This window comes from Lissotriton vulgaris, chromosome 11, assembly GCF_964263255.1.
Source record: "Lissotriton vulgaris chromosome 11, aLisVul1.2, whole genome shotgun sequence".
Taxonomy (NCBI): Eukaryota; Metazoa; Chordata; class Amphibia; order Caudata; family Salamandridae; genus Lissotriton; species Lissotriton vulgaris.
In genome coordinates, this window is record NC_141699.1 from 653,622,412 (window position 1) to 653,641,453 (window position 19,042).

The following is a 19,042-nucleotide window of genomic DNA, read 5'->3' on the forward strand; positions in this document are numbered from 1 at the left end:
TCCGCCCGCCTCACGGACTTGAATTAATTTAAGAAGTAGCAGCCCCCGCCCGGACTCCTTAAACATTAAAGGCCGCGCTGGGCACCCGCCGACTCCCTCCCCCCTCCCCCCTTCCGCCTCCCGCCTCCCGCCTCAGCAACGTACCTCTCACTGCCACTGCTCCTCAGGTTCTCGCAGCTCCTACCGGCGCTGTTGTCCTCCGCTCTTCCTGGTTCTGGTCAACGCCGCTCCTCCCCTCATTTCGTCTGCTCTTCCTGGTTTGGGGAAACGCTGCTCCTCCCCTCACGCAGACGTCGCGGCCGGCGCTAGTTGCAAGGGACTACTTTTTTTAATTTATTAATATTTTAAAAAACGTTTTATTTTTATTTTTATGTAGCCTATGTCCTTCTGCTTGCCCTGAGGTTTTCTAAGATGTCTTGGGTGTGTGGATTGGCGCTGTAGTTCCCGAGTTTACCTTGCCTAAAGGTGCAAGTTCTCTCTTTATAATAGTATAGATATATTCACTGAAAAAACTATAGGCTATAGACCATATATAGTTAGGAATTAGCATTTACAAAACCTTGAAAATTCACTGAAAAAACCATAGGTTATAGACCATATATAGTTAGGAATTAGCATTTACAAAACCTTGAAAATTCACTGAAAAAACCATAGGTTATAGACCATATATAGTTAGGAATTCGCATTTACAAAACCTTATTTTACTCACACAAAACCATTGAAATTCCATATATAGTTAGTTGCACTAACTATATATCGCGCACCCGCAATCCACTGCTGATGATGTCACATATTACATCATTCCTGACATGGTCAGTGACATCACTGATGACATCACTGATGACATCTCAAATGACATCACTGATGACATCACTGATGACAACATCCAGTGACTGTATGTTTCTGTAAAGTTAAAATATGTCTTACATATTGAAGAATGAGTGGATGTATAAGTGTCTGGATGAAGGATTTAGTAGGTGCATGACTGACTGTATGAGTGAGTGATTAAATGTGTCTCACTGAGTGCATGGGTTAGTGACTAAACTGTCTTAATTTGTGCATCATTATGTCTGTTGTTCTGTAAACTGTTGCATGTGTTGATAAGTAGCTATATGAGTAACTATATGGGTTATTGATTGGTTGCCCAAGTATTTGTATGGGAGACTGAGTGTGTGTGTGGGTGGCTGGGAGGTGTATGACTCTGTGCATAGATGTGTGAGCAGTTGATTCACTAGATGTATGGTTTCAAAAGTGCATGTGGAAAGAGCTGTATGGGCGGTTGACTGTGTGCATGAGTGTATTGGTGAGTGAATGGATATCTCAGTGCTACATGTCAAAGTAAGTACATATGTAAAACACAGTACATGTGAGAGTTGACATATATAAATAATTGTGCATAAGAGCCAGTGAATGTGTGAGTGGCTGTATGGATCATTGTGAACTTGTATCAGGGATTGTATAAGAGAGTAAATATGTGTTAGTATATGTTTGAATAAGTAAAGTTTGTATAACTGTATAGTTGAGGAAATGGAGGTGTGATTGATTCTTTGCATGACTGACTAGGTGTGTGAGTAACTCCATGGATGAGTGGCAGTCTGTGAGTGTCTGTTTACACTGATTGTATCTAAGGTTATATTAGAGTCTGAAGAGGTTCATTGTATTATCACATGAATGATATCATCAGTGATGTGATCAGTAATGTCAAATGAGATGTCATCAGTGATATCATCAGTGATGTCATTTGAGATGTCATCAGTGATGTCATTTGAGATGTCATCAGTGATGTCATCAGTGATGTCACTGACCATGTCATGAATGATGTAATATGTGACATCATCAGCAGTGGATTGCGGGTGCGCGATATATAGTTAGTGCAACTAACTATATATGGAATTTCAATGGTTATGTGTGAGTAAAATAAGGTTTTGTAAATGCGAATTCCTAACTATATATGGTCTATAACCTATGGTTTTTTCAGTGAATATATATATATGTGTGTGTGTGTGTGTGTGTGTGTGTGTGTGTGTGTGTGTGTGTGTGTGTGTGTGTGTGTGTGTGTGTGTGTGTGTGTGCGTGTGTGTGTGTGTGTGTGAGTGTGTGTGTGTGTGTGTGTGTAAAACAAATATATCAGTATTCTTTTGTTTGTGCAGTCATAACTCCTATTTTTTTCCAGTCTGGTACTTGTATATTAATGGGTACCAAAGTGCCTTATATAATTTGAACTGGATAAGCCAATCACACATGACCTGAGATATTTGTTTGAAAATCTATTCAAGGACTTTGTCGACACACAAAGGGATACAGGGCTACTCTGTGAAATGCAACAATCACTGATTTCTGTTTCCAACATAAAATCACTGCCTTGTTCGACATGTGGCACTGGTACCAAATAGGTTAACTCTATTCACATGCCTGTATGTAAGGGATAACTGTTTTACATATAAAAGACAGTGCTTACAGGGGATCTGAAGGGATATATTTATTGTATGGGATCTGGGTGACGCAAATGCCTGCAAGAGCCCAGAAGGGAGTTAGCGCTTGCAGAGGACATGATGAAAGCCTGTGCTTGCAGGGATTATAATAGGTAGTGGCGTTTGCAGGAGACGTGATGGGAGGAAGTGCTTTGGGGGGACCTCATGGTAGGCGGTGCTTGGGGGAGACATGATGGAAACGTGCATGCAAGTGACATGACATTACATGTTGGAGGCAGGGCACCTGCATCAAATTCATGTTTCCAATTTAACAAGATGGAAGCTGATGCTTGCAAGGAATGTGATGTGAGCCGGTGGTCATGGGGGACCTAATGGACGACTGGTGCTTGCAGAGCACGTGCTTAGACCCTGTGTTTGCAGGGGACCTGATGGGAGCCGGTGCTTATAAGGGAAATGAAGGGAGCAGGTGCTTGCAGGAGACTTAGAGACACCCAGGAAAATTTCAGTTTTGCTTCCGTGGGACAAACAGGGAGTCAGTATTAGCAGAACACTTGGATGGAGTGATAGCAAGGTAGTCATGATGGAGCAAGATACCACACTGGAGTCAATTCGTATTGGGCTGCTTTGGCAAATAAGTCTTGTGGCAGAGAATAATGATTGTGTTGGTGGCAATTTATGCCACATTTGTTTTAAATAAAGATAGCTGATGGTTAATGCCGTCTTTATGCATTAAAAGAGGGCCAATTACACATGCACGTGTCCAGCAGGTGTGGCAGACATCTTGTGATTACTTTTTTTAAAAGCATAATCAATTCCATTCAAAGATAGCTGATAGCCTCCCTGCACGTGCATTGCAGTTACTGTGTTAAAAAAAAGCTTTAGCGAAGCCAGTAGATTTCACAGGTGAGCCCTATTCGCTGTGCCAGTTCTCGTCTTAAAATAAAATCGGAATGACATGAACTAAGCACAACCAAGCAACATTCTCAGGTTTGTCTATTTCTGTGTCCAACCGATGTAACTTGCATGAGATGTGAGGAAGAGAGCATTCTCTAAACGGTATTCCCAGGATTGTTTGACTGCATATTGACTAGGCAGTATTGAATTCATCTGTTTTGCTAATAACTGCATATTTATGTATTCATTTTTCCAGATTCTGCCTCGAGGAATAGAATGTAGACCACTAGCGGATGAATGTGATTTTCCCGAGTATTGTGATGGAGTACTGCCAATTTGTACTCGTGATTTTTTTCAGCAGGATGGGAATTTGTGCAATAATAAACAGTCATACTGCTTCAATGGAATATGCCAAAATCCTGACGTACAGTGCAAGCAGTTATTCGGACCAGGTAATTAAACCATGTTGCTTATTTGTAGGGCTGCAACGATAGCGTGCCTGGGCATTGGCTGAATATTTGGGTCTCATAAACATATGTACTGGAGTATTTTTCATTTTTGGGCAAGTAGCACTTTGATTTAAATACAATAAAAGTATATATTCCAGCCTCTGGAAATAAGTGCCAACCTTTGCTATGTGGTATCTCCTCCCGCCACTTCACCCGCAGCAGTATCGGAGCATTATCAGAGAGAAACCTCCCTAAATGCACTACCTCTTTTGTGCATGGAGTCTAAGCGGCTGAACATATTGTGTGTCAAGGAGTGACAGGTGTTTTCTCTTGCTTGCGGGTGAAGGAGTCGCCGGATATCTGAGAGACCCAAGTCATGCAAGACTGCCAAGAGCAACCAAGTCCCCTGTGGTTTCATTCCCAACCTAACTGGATGTTTATCCTTCTTGCAATTTTCTAAACAGTTAAAATCGTCTGCCCAAATGTTAGGGAAGCCTATGCTGTCCTGTAATAAGTCTTGATTATGCATGTCACTTGCAGGCCGAGCGTTGATTCTAAAAATGGTAGTACTCCCTACATTCTTAAATTTTTTTAATAACATACCTATTCCTCTTACCAATATTTTTTTTCAAACACTGCCTACTCTATTATCCATATTAATTTGGGGTGGGAAACCTGCGCGAGTCCGATGGGCTGCTCATGTTACCCTATGAGAGAGGGGGATATAATGTTCCAGATCTGCAGTTATATTATTTAGTGGTCCAATGTAGCTATGTGGATTCGTGGCATCACCCTGGTGCTTAAATCCCATATCTATGGCCAGAGGCTGATCTCGTTCTTCGTGGACAGCTCTCAGTCATTTTGCCCACAGGCTTCCCCAGAGATCCAGTGGATAGCCAAACCATTTTCTCCACGAGCTGGGCATGGAAGAAACTTTGCCGGGTCACAGGTTACAGAAGTGTTTTACTTCTCAGCTCTACCCTTCGTAAACCCGCATTTGATTCCAATCACGGGAGAGGGATTGGTTCAGTGCACTCTTGCCAAGTTTAACTCTCACGGATAGGCGACCTCTATCCAGATGGCCACATTCTTTCCCTAACGGAAGACACCCGTTTACAAACAGGCACCATTATGGGCAGGTTTGTCATGAGCCGCATTCACTCCACCTTCCCATCCTTCCGGGTTGAGCCCACCTCCTTCCCTCCTCTCACTATAGTGATTGAAAACGTAGACAATATACATCTCACTTCAAAGCTTTACAAGACATGTGCGGCACTGAAACCAGTTGATGACAGAAAAATCCGTAGGGCATGGGAAGTGGATTTGGGAACGACAATTACAGATGAGCAATTGGCCAAATGTTGGTCGGTTACACAGGACATCTTGCTGAACATCAGACACAAGTTCTACACTTTAAATTCTTACGATGCACATATTTCACTCCAGCATTGGCACGCAAGATGGACCCCTCCAAGCCTCACAACTGACGTAAATGATCCGCCCCTCAGGCCGATTTTGCACATCTCACCTGGACATGTCCGAAACTGCAACACTACTGGGAACGCATATATTACACACTAGGGAAAATGACCAATCTCTCTCTGACTCCCATCCCGGAGGTGGCCCTGCTGGGTTATACAGTGAACTTCCCTAAAAGGGTTCGGCAGTTTGCATCACTAGGCCTGCTGTTGGTGAAGTGGCCATCCATTGGGGGCGCAAATCTGCCCCGACCGTCCGGAATTGGCTGCATAGTCTAGCATATTGTAATGTCAATATTGAAATATATGCAAGTGTGATGCCTAGCTCGTACCGTCCCAAAGATATATGGGGCCCATACCTGTCATACATTGAGGAACAACGCCAAGACTCAGATCTGCAAGTGGAACAGGGCATAGTCCTGGTGGGTGTGGGGTAGGTGTGTCTCTGCAAATTATACTGCTCTATTGTATTATTGATACTAAGTGACATTCAAATATATGACTATTCAACACACACAGAACATGAATACTGATGCTCTGGGCTGGAGCTGGGAGTGGTGTTATCAACAGGGATCCCTCTCTTGTTTCCCTTTTTTTTTACACAACACACTGTGAATGCAACAGTCTTTTATTGCCTGGTAAGTATCTTGAGGATTGATAGCTGTAGAATCATTGATATGGATATGGCTTGACAATGTATACTGACGTATTGGTGAATGACTACATTTGTATAATGTTTTTGGATTGGAAAAATGGAAAATAAAGTAAAAAAATAAATGAATCAGGGAGTAGTAGGGTCGTATTGTCTCTACAGAGAGGCTCTGCGCCTCTGTTCCTGAGCTCAGAGCCATCAGATTTGCGTGATTGCTAATCATCTGGTCGGAGTGCTGAATGTACGTGTGGACAGTCTCAGTCGGTAGTACTCGGCCGATCACAAATGGCATCTCCATCTGGAGGTAGTCCATTGGATTTGCAGGATGTGGGGGTTTCCTCAATTGGACTAGTGTGGCACTTACGATGACACGCACTGCCTGTCGTTCTGCAGTCTCCAGTATCCAATGCAGTGAACGTTGGGGGACACATTTCAGTTAGATTGGGGCTCACAGCTTCTTTATGCATTTCCTCCCATACCATTTATTTCTCAAGTTCTGAGGAAGATTCACCAAGATGGCCCAGTTCATATTGATCGGCACGAATTGGCCAAAAAGGGTGTGATACACAGACCTCCTTTACCTCTCATCGCACCCTCCGCCCTGTCTTCCTCTCAGGCCGGACCTCCTCTCACAGTCACAGGTTCTTCACCCCAACCTCCAGAGCCTGCACCATCATGCCTGGACATTGAACGGGGCAACCTGAGCTCTTTCTCTCTCGTGCCGGATGTGGTGGATGTTATTTTATCGGCCAGAAGACACTGCACCAAATCTGTTTATTCTGGTATGTGGGCTTCTTTTGTAAAATGGTGTGGAGAGAGATCAGTTGATCCCTTGCAAACCCATTTGTCTGATATTCTGAGTTTCTTACTATCGCTAGCACAACAGGGTTGTGCAGTAGCTACAGTTAAAGGCTACTCGTCTGCCTTGTCTGCTTTTCTCTGTTTATCTGCCAATCCTCTTCATTTAAAACTCTCATAGTTATGAGATTCACTAAGGGCCTCCCCAATAGGTTTCCTCCCATTCCCTTTAGCATGCCGCAGTGGAATTTGACTTTAGTCCTCATTTTCTTTATGGGGTCTACCTTTGAACCCTTGCATAGTTGTCCCTTGAGATTCTTAGCATTTAAGACAATATTTCTGATTGCAATCAATTCCTCTAGGAGAGTGAGTGAACTACAGGCTCTTAGCTCCAGGCCTCAGTCATCTCCTTGCCTGCGGATAAGATGGTTCTTAGGACCAGAGCTGCATTCCTGCCTAAGGTGGTCACTCCCTTCCACCTAGGGCAATCTATCACTTTACCCACATTCTATCCTCCCGCACCCTTCTAAGGGGGAGAAGAGACTTCACCGCCTGGACCCTAAGAAGGCTCTTAGCTTCTACCTGGACAGGACTAAGGACTTCAGGTTGGAAGACTAACTCTTTATCTGATATGTGGGCAAGATAAAGGGAAAGGTTGTCCACAAAAGAACGCTGTCCAGGTGAATCATTCTCTGTATCAAGATCTGCTACGCCTTGGCCAAGAAGGAGCCTCCTGAAGGTATTTAAGCTCATTCCACCAGAGCTAAGTCTTCTTCTTTGGCGTTAGCTAGAGGTGTTCCTGGTGTAGACATCTGCAAGGCGACTACATGGGCCTCCTTCCAAACTTTCGCAAAGCATTATTGCTTAGACTCGAAGGTGAGGCGGACAGCCACTTTGCACTTTCTGTGCTACAAGATTTGTTGGCATAGGTAGGCAGACACCCTCCGCCAGGAGCGGGACTGCTTGGGGATTCAATTCCAAAGGTGAGTAATCCACAGGCAGATGTGTCCATCAGAAGAACAAGTTACTTACCTTAGGTAACACTTTTTCTGGTGGATACAGTATCTGCCTGTGGATTTCTCACTGAACTGTGGATGCCTCCCCGTTGCCTGCCTGTTTATACCGAAAAATAATTGACATGTGATTTATGTATTTTAATGTTGGAATAGTTGAAATGATGTGATACTGGTCACTAGGAAATGTCTATATTTCTGAATTTACAATTTTTCTTGGTTTTGTGTACTGTATATACTTATGGAAATGTTGTTGGTTCACCCGTTCGCCTCAAAGGCAAGTAATGGGTACAACTTAGGTTAGCACTCTGAGGAGGTCTTCTTTTTTTTTAATTTCAAAAGTTTTTTATTGGATGTTTCAGCATAGACATATAAAAAGCAAATCCATTAGCGTAATATAAGACATAAATTTACAAATCAAAATTACTGTACTCTACAATACATCATAGTAAATGTCAGTACAAAAGTACATGGCTGGCATCTAGCCTAGAACAGTAGAGCACGTATCACATACTCAACAACAATTCAGCAACAGACATTGTATTTCAACAGCGTTTTACTCATTCATTAAGGACAATTATCTATGGTAGCTAGTAGTGCAATGAAGGCAGTCAGGGAGCATATGTTGGTGGGTCGTGGACGGTGTGTGGGCCAGTCTAAGGTGGCTTACGTGTCGTGAAGTAGTTATCAAGCGTCGACCATAGATTTCTCGTGGGAGGGCGCCACGGTGTCTGAAGGAGTGTAATATTGTCTGCTCCACGTAAGCTGATTATCCAATTCAGCCACCCTGCGTAGTTGGCCTTGCTGGTATCCTTCCAGTTGCTGAGGACTGTCTTAACCGCCGCCGAGAGGAGGAGGTCAAGTAATGCCCTATCATCTGCATCAAGGGATGGGTCTTGGGTGAACCCGAAAACTAGGTAAGGGAGCTCTTTTACCGGTGAGATGTGGAATAGCTTTGAGATCAAGTCGAATATCTTCTCCCAGAATTGCGCCACGCAGTCGCATTCTAGGATGATGTGTGACAAGATGCCCTCCGCGCGTTTGCAGTTCCAGCAAAAGGCATCTGGGGAGAGGTTGTGTGCAAATAATCACGCAGGGGTCCAGAAGGCTTTGTGTAAGAGCCAGTATTTTGTCTGTGATAGTGTAGGGCTGATTTTGTGTCTCGTGCAGGATATCTATGCGTTGGTCCAATCTGAGTCTGTGATTGGCTTGGATGAAAGGTTACTCCAGAATTGTGTAATTGGGGCAGTAAGGCCAGATTGTTGGGGACGGCTGAGTTTATAGAGAAAGGACACCTGGTGTCCTAGTCTGTTTAGTCTGGCAAGGTATGGCGGGAGTGAGGGTGGTGTCGGGGAGAGTTTGGTTTTGGACAAAGCCGTTTTTACGTTTAGGAAGTTATAGAATTCAATTGGTGCAAGATCGTATTTGATTTGTAGGTCGCTGAAGGGAATAGGGTATGCCCCCGCGTACAGCTGGTGTGGGAACAGTATGCCTTTTTTGATCCATGTCTCGTTGTGCATGGGCTTGCCCTTGTACAGAATGTTACGGTTGTCCCAAAGGGATTCCCATCGTGAGCCCCGTATGTTGTTTTCTAGGATTCTATCAAACTTTAGGAGAGCAGATTTTGTGTTATGAAATATTGATTTAGAGTGGGACAGCTTGTTCAGGTTAGATGAGAGGGCCGCGCTAGGGGAGATACCGTCTAGAATTTCCTCCTCAATTTCTAGCCATACTGGGGTGTATTCAGGTGAGGGAGCGAGCCAGTGGGCTCCTTGTTTGGCTAGGAAAGCGGCCTCATATCTTTTAAAGTCTGGCAAATTGACCCCTCCCGCGGATTTGTCTAAGCGAAGTTTTTTTATGCTGATTCTTGCCCTTTTCCCTTTCCATAGGAAATTAGAGATGGCCATGTCTAATTTGTGATAGAAGTTTGGTGTGAGGGTTAGTGGGAGCATAGATATGAGGTAATTAACTAGAGGTGAAATCATCATCTTGATGGTTTCCACCCTGCCCCACCAAGTAATGAAACGGGGGGACCACCCCTCTAGTTGTGTCTTGATTTTATTTAAAGTGATTTTTTCATTTCGATGGAGGGTCTCCAAGAGGGAGTCACCAAACTCGATACCTAGGTATTTCACAAACTCTGGTTGCCAACATAGCCCTGAGTCTCCCAGCACCTCTTTGGTGGTTAAAATATTGAGTGGTTTGACCTCAGATTTATCCCGGTTGAGTTTGTATCCTGAATGGGAAGAGTAACTATCTATGGTGGTCATTAGTGCAGTGATGGAAGATTCTGGTGATTCCGTTACAATCAGGATATCGTCCGCATAGGCGGCAAGTTTGACGCACTTATCTCCGAATTTCACAATTTTGATGTTTTCATTTTTTTTTATATGTGCAATTAGGGGTTCCATTGCCAGGAGGAAAAGTGAGGGGGAGAGGGGGCAGCCCTGTCTTGTCCCTTGTTCTAAGGGAAAGGGGTCCGACAATGAACCATTTATAGCAATGCGTGCGGAAGGTGAACGGTATAGGGCCATAACCAAATCAGTGAAAGTTTCTCCCAGGTTAAAGGCGGACATGCAGCACTTGAGGAAATACCAGGAGACTCTGTCAAACGCCTTCTCTGCGTCGAGGGTAATGGCTACAGCCGGGGCTGCGAGCATTCTGGCTTTTTCAATGACGTGACAGAGGATCCTCGTATTATCGTTAGACATGCGCTGTTTCATGAAGCCTACTTGTGATGTACTGATTAGCCTTGGGAGTTGTAAATTTAGACGTGTGGCGAGGATCTTTGCATAAATTTTGCAATCTAAGTTAATTAGGGAGATTGGCCTGTAATTTTTGGTTAGCAGAGGGTCCTTACCTTCCTTGGGTATGACTATGATGGTAGCTTCACTCATTGAATTGGTAATACCTTTTGTTACGCTAAAGGATTGGAATAGTTTTAGGAGAGTTGGGCTCAGGGAGTTTGTGAGTTCTTTATAGAAGCTGGCTGAGAACCCGTCAGGACCCGGTGCTTTCTTACATTTAAGCGTTTTAATGGACGCTGATACTTCCTGTAGGGTAATCGGAGAGTTCAGTGTGTCCTTGTCAGTATCGTTGAGTTTAGGAAGACCCAGTGAGGTTAGGTACCTGTTACACTCTTCCGAGTCAAAGTCTAGGTTATTTTTGTACAAGTCTTGGTAAAATGATTTAAATGTATTAAGAATTAGATTCTGCTTTGTTTGGATGGCATTGTTGCTATCTTTAACTGAGGCAATGTTGAATTGCTTATTTTTATGTTTTAGATATGACGCTAAGATCTTCCCAGCTTTGTTGCCCTCACACGTTCTTAGAGCCTTAAACTTATTAACCCAGACCCCTGCCCTTCTGCTGAGTATCGAGTTGTATTCATATTTGAGTTTGGTGAGGTCGTTTAAAATCATCGAGTTTTGGAGATCTGCTATATGGGCGGTTTCCAGCTTTTTGATGTTGTCTTCCAGAGTGGACAAGTCTTTGTTTAATTTTTTGTTAGTTTGAGCTCGGATGCCTATTATTACTCCTCTCAAAGTGGCTTTGAGTGCCTCCCAAACATTCGCTATGTCTGAGTCAGGGGTGTCATTATGTTTGAGGTAGTCTAGGATGGCCTCCTCGATCTTTCGTTTGTTTTCTGGCTCAGAAAATATTTTGTCATTGAATCTCCATCTTTTAGGGGGGAGAATGGAACTGGAACCCACTAGTTTGGTCTGTATGCTTGAGTGGTCGGAAATCAGTTTAGGGGCAATACTGATTTCTTCGATGAGGTGAGTGAAGGGGCTATTAATGAGGATATAATCTATCCTCAAGTAGGAATTGTGAGGAGGTGAGTAGAAGGTGTAATCTCGGCCGTCAGGGTGTTGGAGTCTCCATGAGTCGTGTAAGCTGAATCTGGAGCATAGGCGGTGTAAACTAGTATGTGAGCGTGTGGGGTGGTAGGCGCAATTCGAGTGGCGATCGGTGATTGGGTCTAGTGGCAGGTTGAAATCGCCCCCCATAATTAGTAGTTCTCCCTGGGGAATACAATCTAGGGTCGGGGCTAGTGAATCCCAAAACTCTGGATCGTCATTGTTGGGGCCATATACGTTCAAGACATGGATATGATCTTCGCTTCTCTGAAGGTGTGCCATGACGAAGCGACCGTTATCATCGTGAGTGTGTGAAACTACGGAGATGTTGGATTTCTTAGCTATTAGTGTGAGAACCCCCCTTTTTTTGCTAACTGCTGGAGAGCATAGATTGGGAGATATCCAATGTTGGTTTATAAAGACAGCGTCATCTTTTGACAGTTTAGTCTCCTGCAGGAGTAGGATGTCACCCTTGGATTTGGCCAGATATTCCAGAACTTTTCTCCTCTTGACCGGATCATTGAGACCTTTGACATTGAGGGAAACAATGTTAAGGCCCTCCGAGATAGATGTATTACGAGTCATTGGTTATTATGGTGTCGCTCTTGTTCAGGCGTTATATTGTTGAAGAGTACGTTAGAGGGTGGTGGGTGTATGATGAGTATGAATGAGTAAGCTGCTTCATTGGATCTGTACTGTCTCGCGTGTAATGCTGTTACAATGGTGTTGATTGAGCAGACGCATTTCGGGTTTGTAGTGAACATGGTACTGGAGGCTATTACTGTGGATAGGCTAGTAGCACGATAGGTTAGATCACTGCGTGTGTTCTGCAAGAGCCCGCATGAAATATCGGAAAGCAGTCCTTTTGCTGACATATAGTTGAGCAAGAGCATTAACCACAAATAGAAAAAGTATGCTGAAACAACCCAGATTCCCCCCCCCCTTTCCCCCCCCTTACCCCCTTCCCCCTCCCTCCTCCCTCCCACCCTCTCCTTCCCTCCCCCCTCCCACCTCCCCTCTCAACAGAACTTGGGAACTGCGATGGCATTGCCATCCATCTGCGGCGCAGGAAGGGGTTAGACTGATGGATGTAACAGGGGACAGGTAACTAACAATATTCGATAGCTGTATGTAGTAAGCAGTATATAGTAGTGTTTGATACATTGATAAATCGTGTAAACATAAAACTTAACTAAGCAGTGAAGTTTAAGAACATATTCAATAAGAGTAATGAGGGAAAGGTATCTGAATATGACCATTTAGCCACGCATACTGTGTACATTCATACGTGTAAGACATGCGTAAACAAAAGGTATGCGCAATCAGAAGACAAGATGACATGAGGGGACTTTCTACAGGTACATATATAGTCTCTGAGAAACACTGAGTCCCTGGTATGATCATGGTGTTAAGAGTGATGGAACAGAGCATACGCCCCGATTTCGGATTAGAGAGCATCAAGCGAGATCCATTCTAAAAGACTTGATAAGGATATTGGTGGATGTACAGGTGACCACGGTGTGAACACTGAGCGGTCTTACCTGACGGAGTCAATCAGAATCAAAGCATCAACAGAAACTGAAACGGAAGAGACAGCAGAATGTTCGGCTGCTCAAGGGTGAAGATTATTTCGACTAACTATTTACTGTAGAAGATACTGAACAATGAGAACACTATGCACTTCAAGTTAGAGGCTTGAGATTGTTATGTTAGATTCACCCATGATCAGAACCCGAGTTTATATTTTCTTGCGAGTTGGTCTTCCGTTTGTTTGAAGAGCCATTGGACAAGTCCATGTTCTGCGGTGGAGAGTCTCCGATGAAATGTGTCAGTGCATTGGGGTCCGTGAAGAATTTCGGTTTGCCCTGTATGATGATTCTGAATTTTGCCGGCCCAACGAAAGGAGTACTGGATGCCTTTCGATCTAAGTTTTTCTCTCAGGGCCAGGAAGCCTTTCCGGACTTCGAGTGTGTCTTTCGAGTAGGCCTGGGTGAAAGTTATATTATGGCCTTCCCAAGTAATTTTGTGGTTGTGTCTTGCGAATTGAAGTATAGCTTCCGTATGTTGGTACCTCAGTGGTTTGCATATCAGTGGACGCGGGCCTCTGTATCCGTGAGGGATGTAGCTGGGAACTCTGTGGGCTCTGTCGAGTTCAAACTCATGGTGGAAGGAAATCCCTGTTATCTTCAGAATCCAAGCTTCTAGAAAGTCTATGCAGGAATTCGCATCTTTCTCTGCATTTTCTGGGATTCCAAAAATGCGCACGTTGCCCCTTCTGTTTCTGTCCTCCAATTCCGCCACCTGGCGTCTGAGTTGGTCCGTTGATCCCTGGAGTTGCTGTATGGAAGTGGATTCAGTATTGGATTTGTCTTCTAAGTCACTAATTCTCTGTTCCGCTTCATCTATGCTTTTGTGTACAGAGCTCATGTCAGCTCTAATTGCAGTAAGTTCCAGCTGCATAGAGTCGGTGTTGGATTTGGTTGACTTTGCTAGGTCGTGTACCTCTGCCAGTTTTTTCAGGATTACCTCTAGGGTACTGCTGACGTCCGCCCTCGATTTAATAGGAGAGTCCGACAATGAGGGTTCCGGTTTTACCTTTTTGTTGTTCTTCTTCTCATCCCTGTCCGTCATTTTGCAGGAGATTCGTGTGTGGAGGACGCTATTGCGACGGCCTTCCAGTTTGCGACAAAGGACAGGGTGGCCTGAAGGATGTCAAAGCGCTAGTCGAGTTAGGTCGTCGAACAGAGACCCCAATGTTGTGAACTTAAAGCTCAGAGATCTAGCAGATGGTGTCGGTGCGCTCAGATAAGGTTTGGATCACTTGCGCTGGACCTTTGGCTTTCAATTGGAACGTGTAGAAGGCTATCAGCACTCAAATGATATAGTGATTAATGCTGGTTAACGTTCATATGTCAAGCTCGGCTTGTGGCTGTAACTCCATTTGTGGCTGCGCCTCCAAGAGATAATGTGTTATTAGACTATGCCACCTTGGGTCTGCAGGGCTGATTGAGCAAACCTCCCATTTGCTTAAAGTGCACAGATCACTATTACTGCTTAACTTTCCCGTTTTCGCGCCGAAAAAAAGGTGGAAAATTTAACAGGGTCGCCATCTTGGGGTCAGGCGCCAGTGAAGGTAGGTTCTCTCTATTTTCGGCTATATCGCCGCTGAAAGTGCGCTCTCGCTATCAGGGGCACCCTTCAGGAAGGCATAGGGCAGAGACACTGTGCCATTAGATTATTCCGCTGGGTATTAGTAGTGGTATTAGCGCACTTGTAGAGTTTTACATGCAAGGTAGCTGGCGGGCGGCAATCTTAGGGACAGGCAGGCGGGCACACGGAGTCACCGGTAAATACGAACCACGCCGGTAAGCTTAATGATTTCGCATACTGCAAGCCATACATCGATTGGCGCTTCCTTCAAGGCTCATCTTCCCTCCGTGTGCGGCTCTCAGATCCGCCGCTTCCCGCCAGGAGACGTGCAGGCTGTCAGCGCTCCGGGCTCACTTCCAGTGGCGTGGCAGCATGTCGGCAAAGAGGTACGTCCCGCCGATATTAAGTGCCGAACTTCGCACCGAGTGTGCCTCAGGAGTTCCAAAGCCCAGCTCCGCTGTGCATTCGGGTGAAGAGGTGTTTTTCCGCCCCCGAAAATCGGAAAGATCGCTCCCCTGCGCGGTAGAGAACAGGCTAGGCGGCCATCACCAACGCCGTCCAAGCCACGCCCCCCGAGGAGGTCTTCTTAAGGCTCCTATGACGTCATGTGGAGTTGCAAGCGGAGCCGTCCCATTGTGACGTCCTCGTCGACGTAGGAGAGCTCTGGAGAAAGGTTTCCGTAGAATGCTGCACATGGGGGTATTTCAAAAGGTGAGGAATCCACAGGCAGATACTGTATCCACCAGAAAAGCGTTACCGAAGGAAAGTAACTTGTTCGTTCAGAACATGTGGAACAACAAAATAAGGATGGCATCTGGTATTTTGAAACTTGTGAGGAGACTTTAAGGGCTGGGCCTGCTCCCACTTGGACAAAGGGCAAATAGTGTGACTCCAATGATTAGTTGGCTGACCTCCTAAGTGTCCACAGGGACACAAAGGTGCAAGAGGCCTTTTCCTTGAAGTGGTCAGCTGACCAGTAGCAACTTGACTTGGACTGCACCCTGCTGGTGACCTCTGCTGGAGTGAGTCATGACCCCCTAGCGCAGTTCTTGAGGTCTTAAGACCCTTGGCTGTATCTAACTGGACTTCTAAAAATGTATACTTGGACTTAGAAAATGTATGTTCTTCCAGACCTCTCGCGAACCGGGACCAACCACCCAAGCCAGTCCGCCTTATGCATGACATTCCTTGGCTGAAGAAACAGGTTTCTCTCACTTAGGGCTTCTTCGCTGCAGCACATCTATTTCCGCGAGCCCTCAGTGAGAAGGTATCCGGCCTTGTGGAAATCATTGATGGATACAGCGTGCAACCTTATCCTGCTGGAGAATTCTGTGCTCTGAAAAAACACTAAGGGCCTGATTACGATCTTGGTGGACAAGGTTACTCAGTCACAAACGTGATGGATATCCCATCTGCCAAATTACAATTCCATTATAAACTATGGAACTTGTAATATTTTTGACCTAGTATCCCAACTGCCAAGATCATAATCATGCCCGAAACCTGAATGTATAAATTTTGACTAGACTACGTCAGCAGCAGTATCCGGCCAATTCAAGGACTTTCCTGTGCGCAAATTTGAATTATAATGCTCAGAATATTCCCTGCCAAAAACCAATGGCTTCAGCCGGACCTTGTCCAACAGCTGTCCAACTTCTAAAGGACTTTCTCGGATACACCCTGCATCCTTTCCCCATTGAAGGATTTCACCTTCCAGCTCAGAGACCACATCACAAGGTAAAATCTCTGACCAGGGTGAACCTGGTTGATGTATTCAACCATGCTGCATCCCAGTCAGCCTGAAATTGCGCCTGGGTTCAGGTCTACCGTGACCATAGACCATCATTGGCACTTAGCATACTTTGCAGATATTTTTGTTTAAATCTTGTCAAATTCAGTGGGCCCGATCCACAAACGTAAACTGAGACTAAATTTACAAGTGGAGAGTTGGCACAATAGTGGCAATGCTGCCAGTGGCCTAGTTCAGATGAAGACTGCCCTTCAAATCATGCAGACCAGGTAAACTGAAAGTGAAGGGCAAATGCCTGCAACAGAAAGTGAAGGGATTTTAAGCCTTAGCAGAATGTCTTACGTGAACCAATTAATGGGCACCACAATAGGATCCATTTTGCAGTGGATGATGTGTGATGGTATTAAAATGTTTTGTTATTTTAAGTCTTCTTTTTCCCATTTTTTTTCCTCATTTCATTTTAGTAATGGAAATATGTCAGGATAGGCATATTTAAAGTTTACATTTTTGAGGGATGCCTGACAATAACATTGATTTTTCGGAAAGCACCAAACCAGTTTAATTGAGCAGTTCACTTGATACAGCAATCTAAAATATTTAACTTACAAATGGTACTGATGATTGTGCACCACATTCTTCCTTCTGATTCCCTAACTTTATTTGGCCTCAGTTTGGGAGAGGAGTGGGTTCATCGTTATCTCAATCAGAGACACAGTGGGCAGGCCCTTTCTTTCACAATATTGTACAACACAGCAGATGTGGTGATTATCTTGCATGAAGTATTAGGGCTATATTGCAGTGTACTGTCACTCTGATAGAGACATCTAAAACGTCCCAATAACCTGTGGAATACAAAGGGTGAGTGTAACATTTTTTATCTTGAATGGGGCAGATGAAAGTCAACAACCTGAAGCAAAGTCTCTAACTTGTTAGTCCAGTCAAAGGTTTCAGTAACTTAAACCTGAGCTCAATCCCGGGTAAGTATGGCGAAAAGAGCAGACAGGCTTAACTTAAAGAAAATGTGCAATGCATTTAGAGGTACCAAAATATTAAAAGAGTCAGCAACACTATAAAATTCTAACTCCACTAAATAAAAACATAGCAACATGTAATAAAGTGACACTAAAACGTCAAAAAATCCAATAGGGCAACTGAAGATATTGGGCCCAATTCACAAAGGTAAACAGAGACAAAAGTCTAACTTTACAACTTTTGATATTCACAAAGGGCATTTACGAGTAGTAAAGTTAGCCTTTTGTCTCAGTTTAACTTAAGTTTTGATCCTAAGTTTAACGGAGACCAAAACCTCTTCGGTCCAGGACAAGTTGGCTGTGACACTGGATGCTGCGTCGGTGGAGCCATCTGTCCTTCCTCCTGCTTTTCCTGCAGAGGTATATGATGTTGGGGGTAATGGAAAGTTGGTTAGTTGACTATGGGGAAGCAAGTGGGTTGGAGCCTTCTCCGGCCTCAGGCCTTCTGCCGCCTCCTAGTTTGGTTACAGAAGTGAGCTCTTCTCTAGCGGATATATTCAGACGGGGTTTTGCTGTTTTGGAGGTATTGCTTCCCTCTGTGGAATTAACAATAGATCCATTACTTGGAGTATTTTATCGGAACAAATTGGTAGAGCTGGTGCTTCCTTTTAGTAAGGCTATTTATGATATTCTGTTGGAGGCCTGGGCAAAGCCTAAAAGAAGGGCCTCTGTGGATCATTCTGTTTCTCACAGACACCGGCTGGCCCCTGGAGGTCCAAAGTGAAAGGTGGATAGCAGTGATAGAGCCACTACAAGGAATAAGGCCAGTAATGTCCCATCCTGCGACACGATGTACCCTTTAATAAAAAAGGGAATATCTCTAAAGGACAACCTATAACATCCCATAAGGAGGGCATCACCGTTTCTCTTCCTCCTCTCTGAGAGGATGTAATTTCTTCTCATATCTGGAATGCTTTATATTTCTTGCTTTCCATAAGCATTTGTTATTTACCAATTCTTGTTGCAACAAGGGCATTTTCTTAATGTCTGGTTGTTCATAGATGTCACCATCTTACTCCTCATTGTTGATGATTGGTGGCTAATTTTCATCTAATATTTCCCCTGGAATGTGTTACTTTAATGTTATAGTTCATGTCTTTCGATGTATTTAAGGAACCTCTTTATGGGATGTTATAGAGAGGTTGTCCTTTAGAGATATTCCCTTTTTTATTAAAGGGTACATCGTGTCGCAGGATGGGACATTACTGGCCTTATTCCTTGTAGTGGCTCTATCACTGCTATCCACCTTTCCGTTTCATAAGACTTTCTCCTTTTATGACGGTAATGCTTTATGTCTTATCGAGAATGTTAGGTTTGGCTACCTGAAATCAGTCATTGGTTAGGGCCTTTCATGTGTTGGATGTTATTTCGACTATAGCCGTATAGACCTTACTGATGGTCTTATTCCCCTTTATGGCAGGAGTTTTTCCAACTGCTGTTTTAAAAAATATATTTTTGGATAACTGCTTCTTGGTAGCTTTGTCAGGTGGTGAGGTTTGCTTAAACTTGATTGTCATGGTTGTTCTGGGATGTTG

At 44.2% G+C, this 19,042-nt stretch overlaps 1 protein-coding gene across 1 annotated transcript in view; it reads left to right on the forward strand.

Moving 5' to 3' along the window:
• LOC147683289 (uncharacterized) overlaps window positions 1-19,042 on the forward strand; it is a 1,765,034-nt gene that overhangs the window by 1,234,536 nt on the left and 511,456 nt on the right. The window contains exons 14-16 of the mRNA XM_086942513.1: window positions 3,583-3,778; window positions 16,625-16,745; window positions 17,765-17,897. Of these exons, the coding sequence (XP_086798639.1) occupies window positions 3,583-3,778; window positions 16,625-16,745; window positions 17,765-17,897 (450 nt within the window). The remainder of the gene's footprint in view (window positions 1-3,582; window positions 3,779-16,624; window positions 16,746-17,764; window positions 17,898-19,042) is intronic.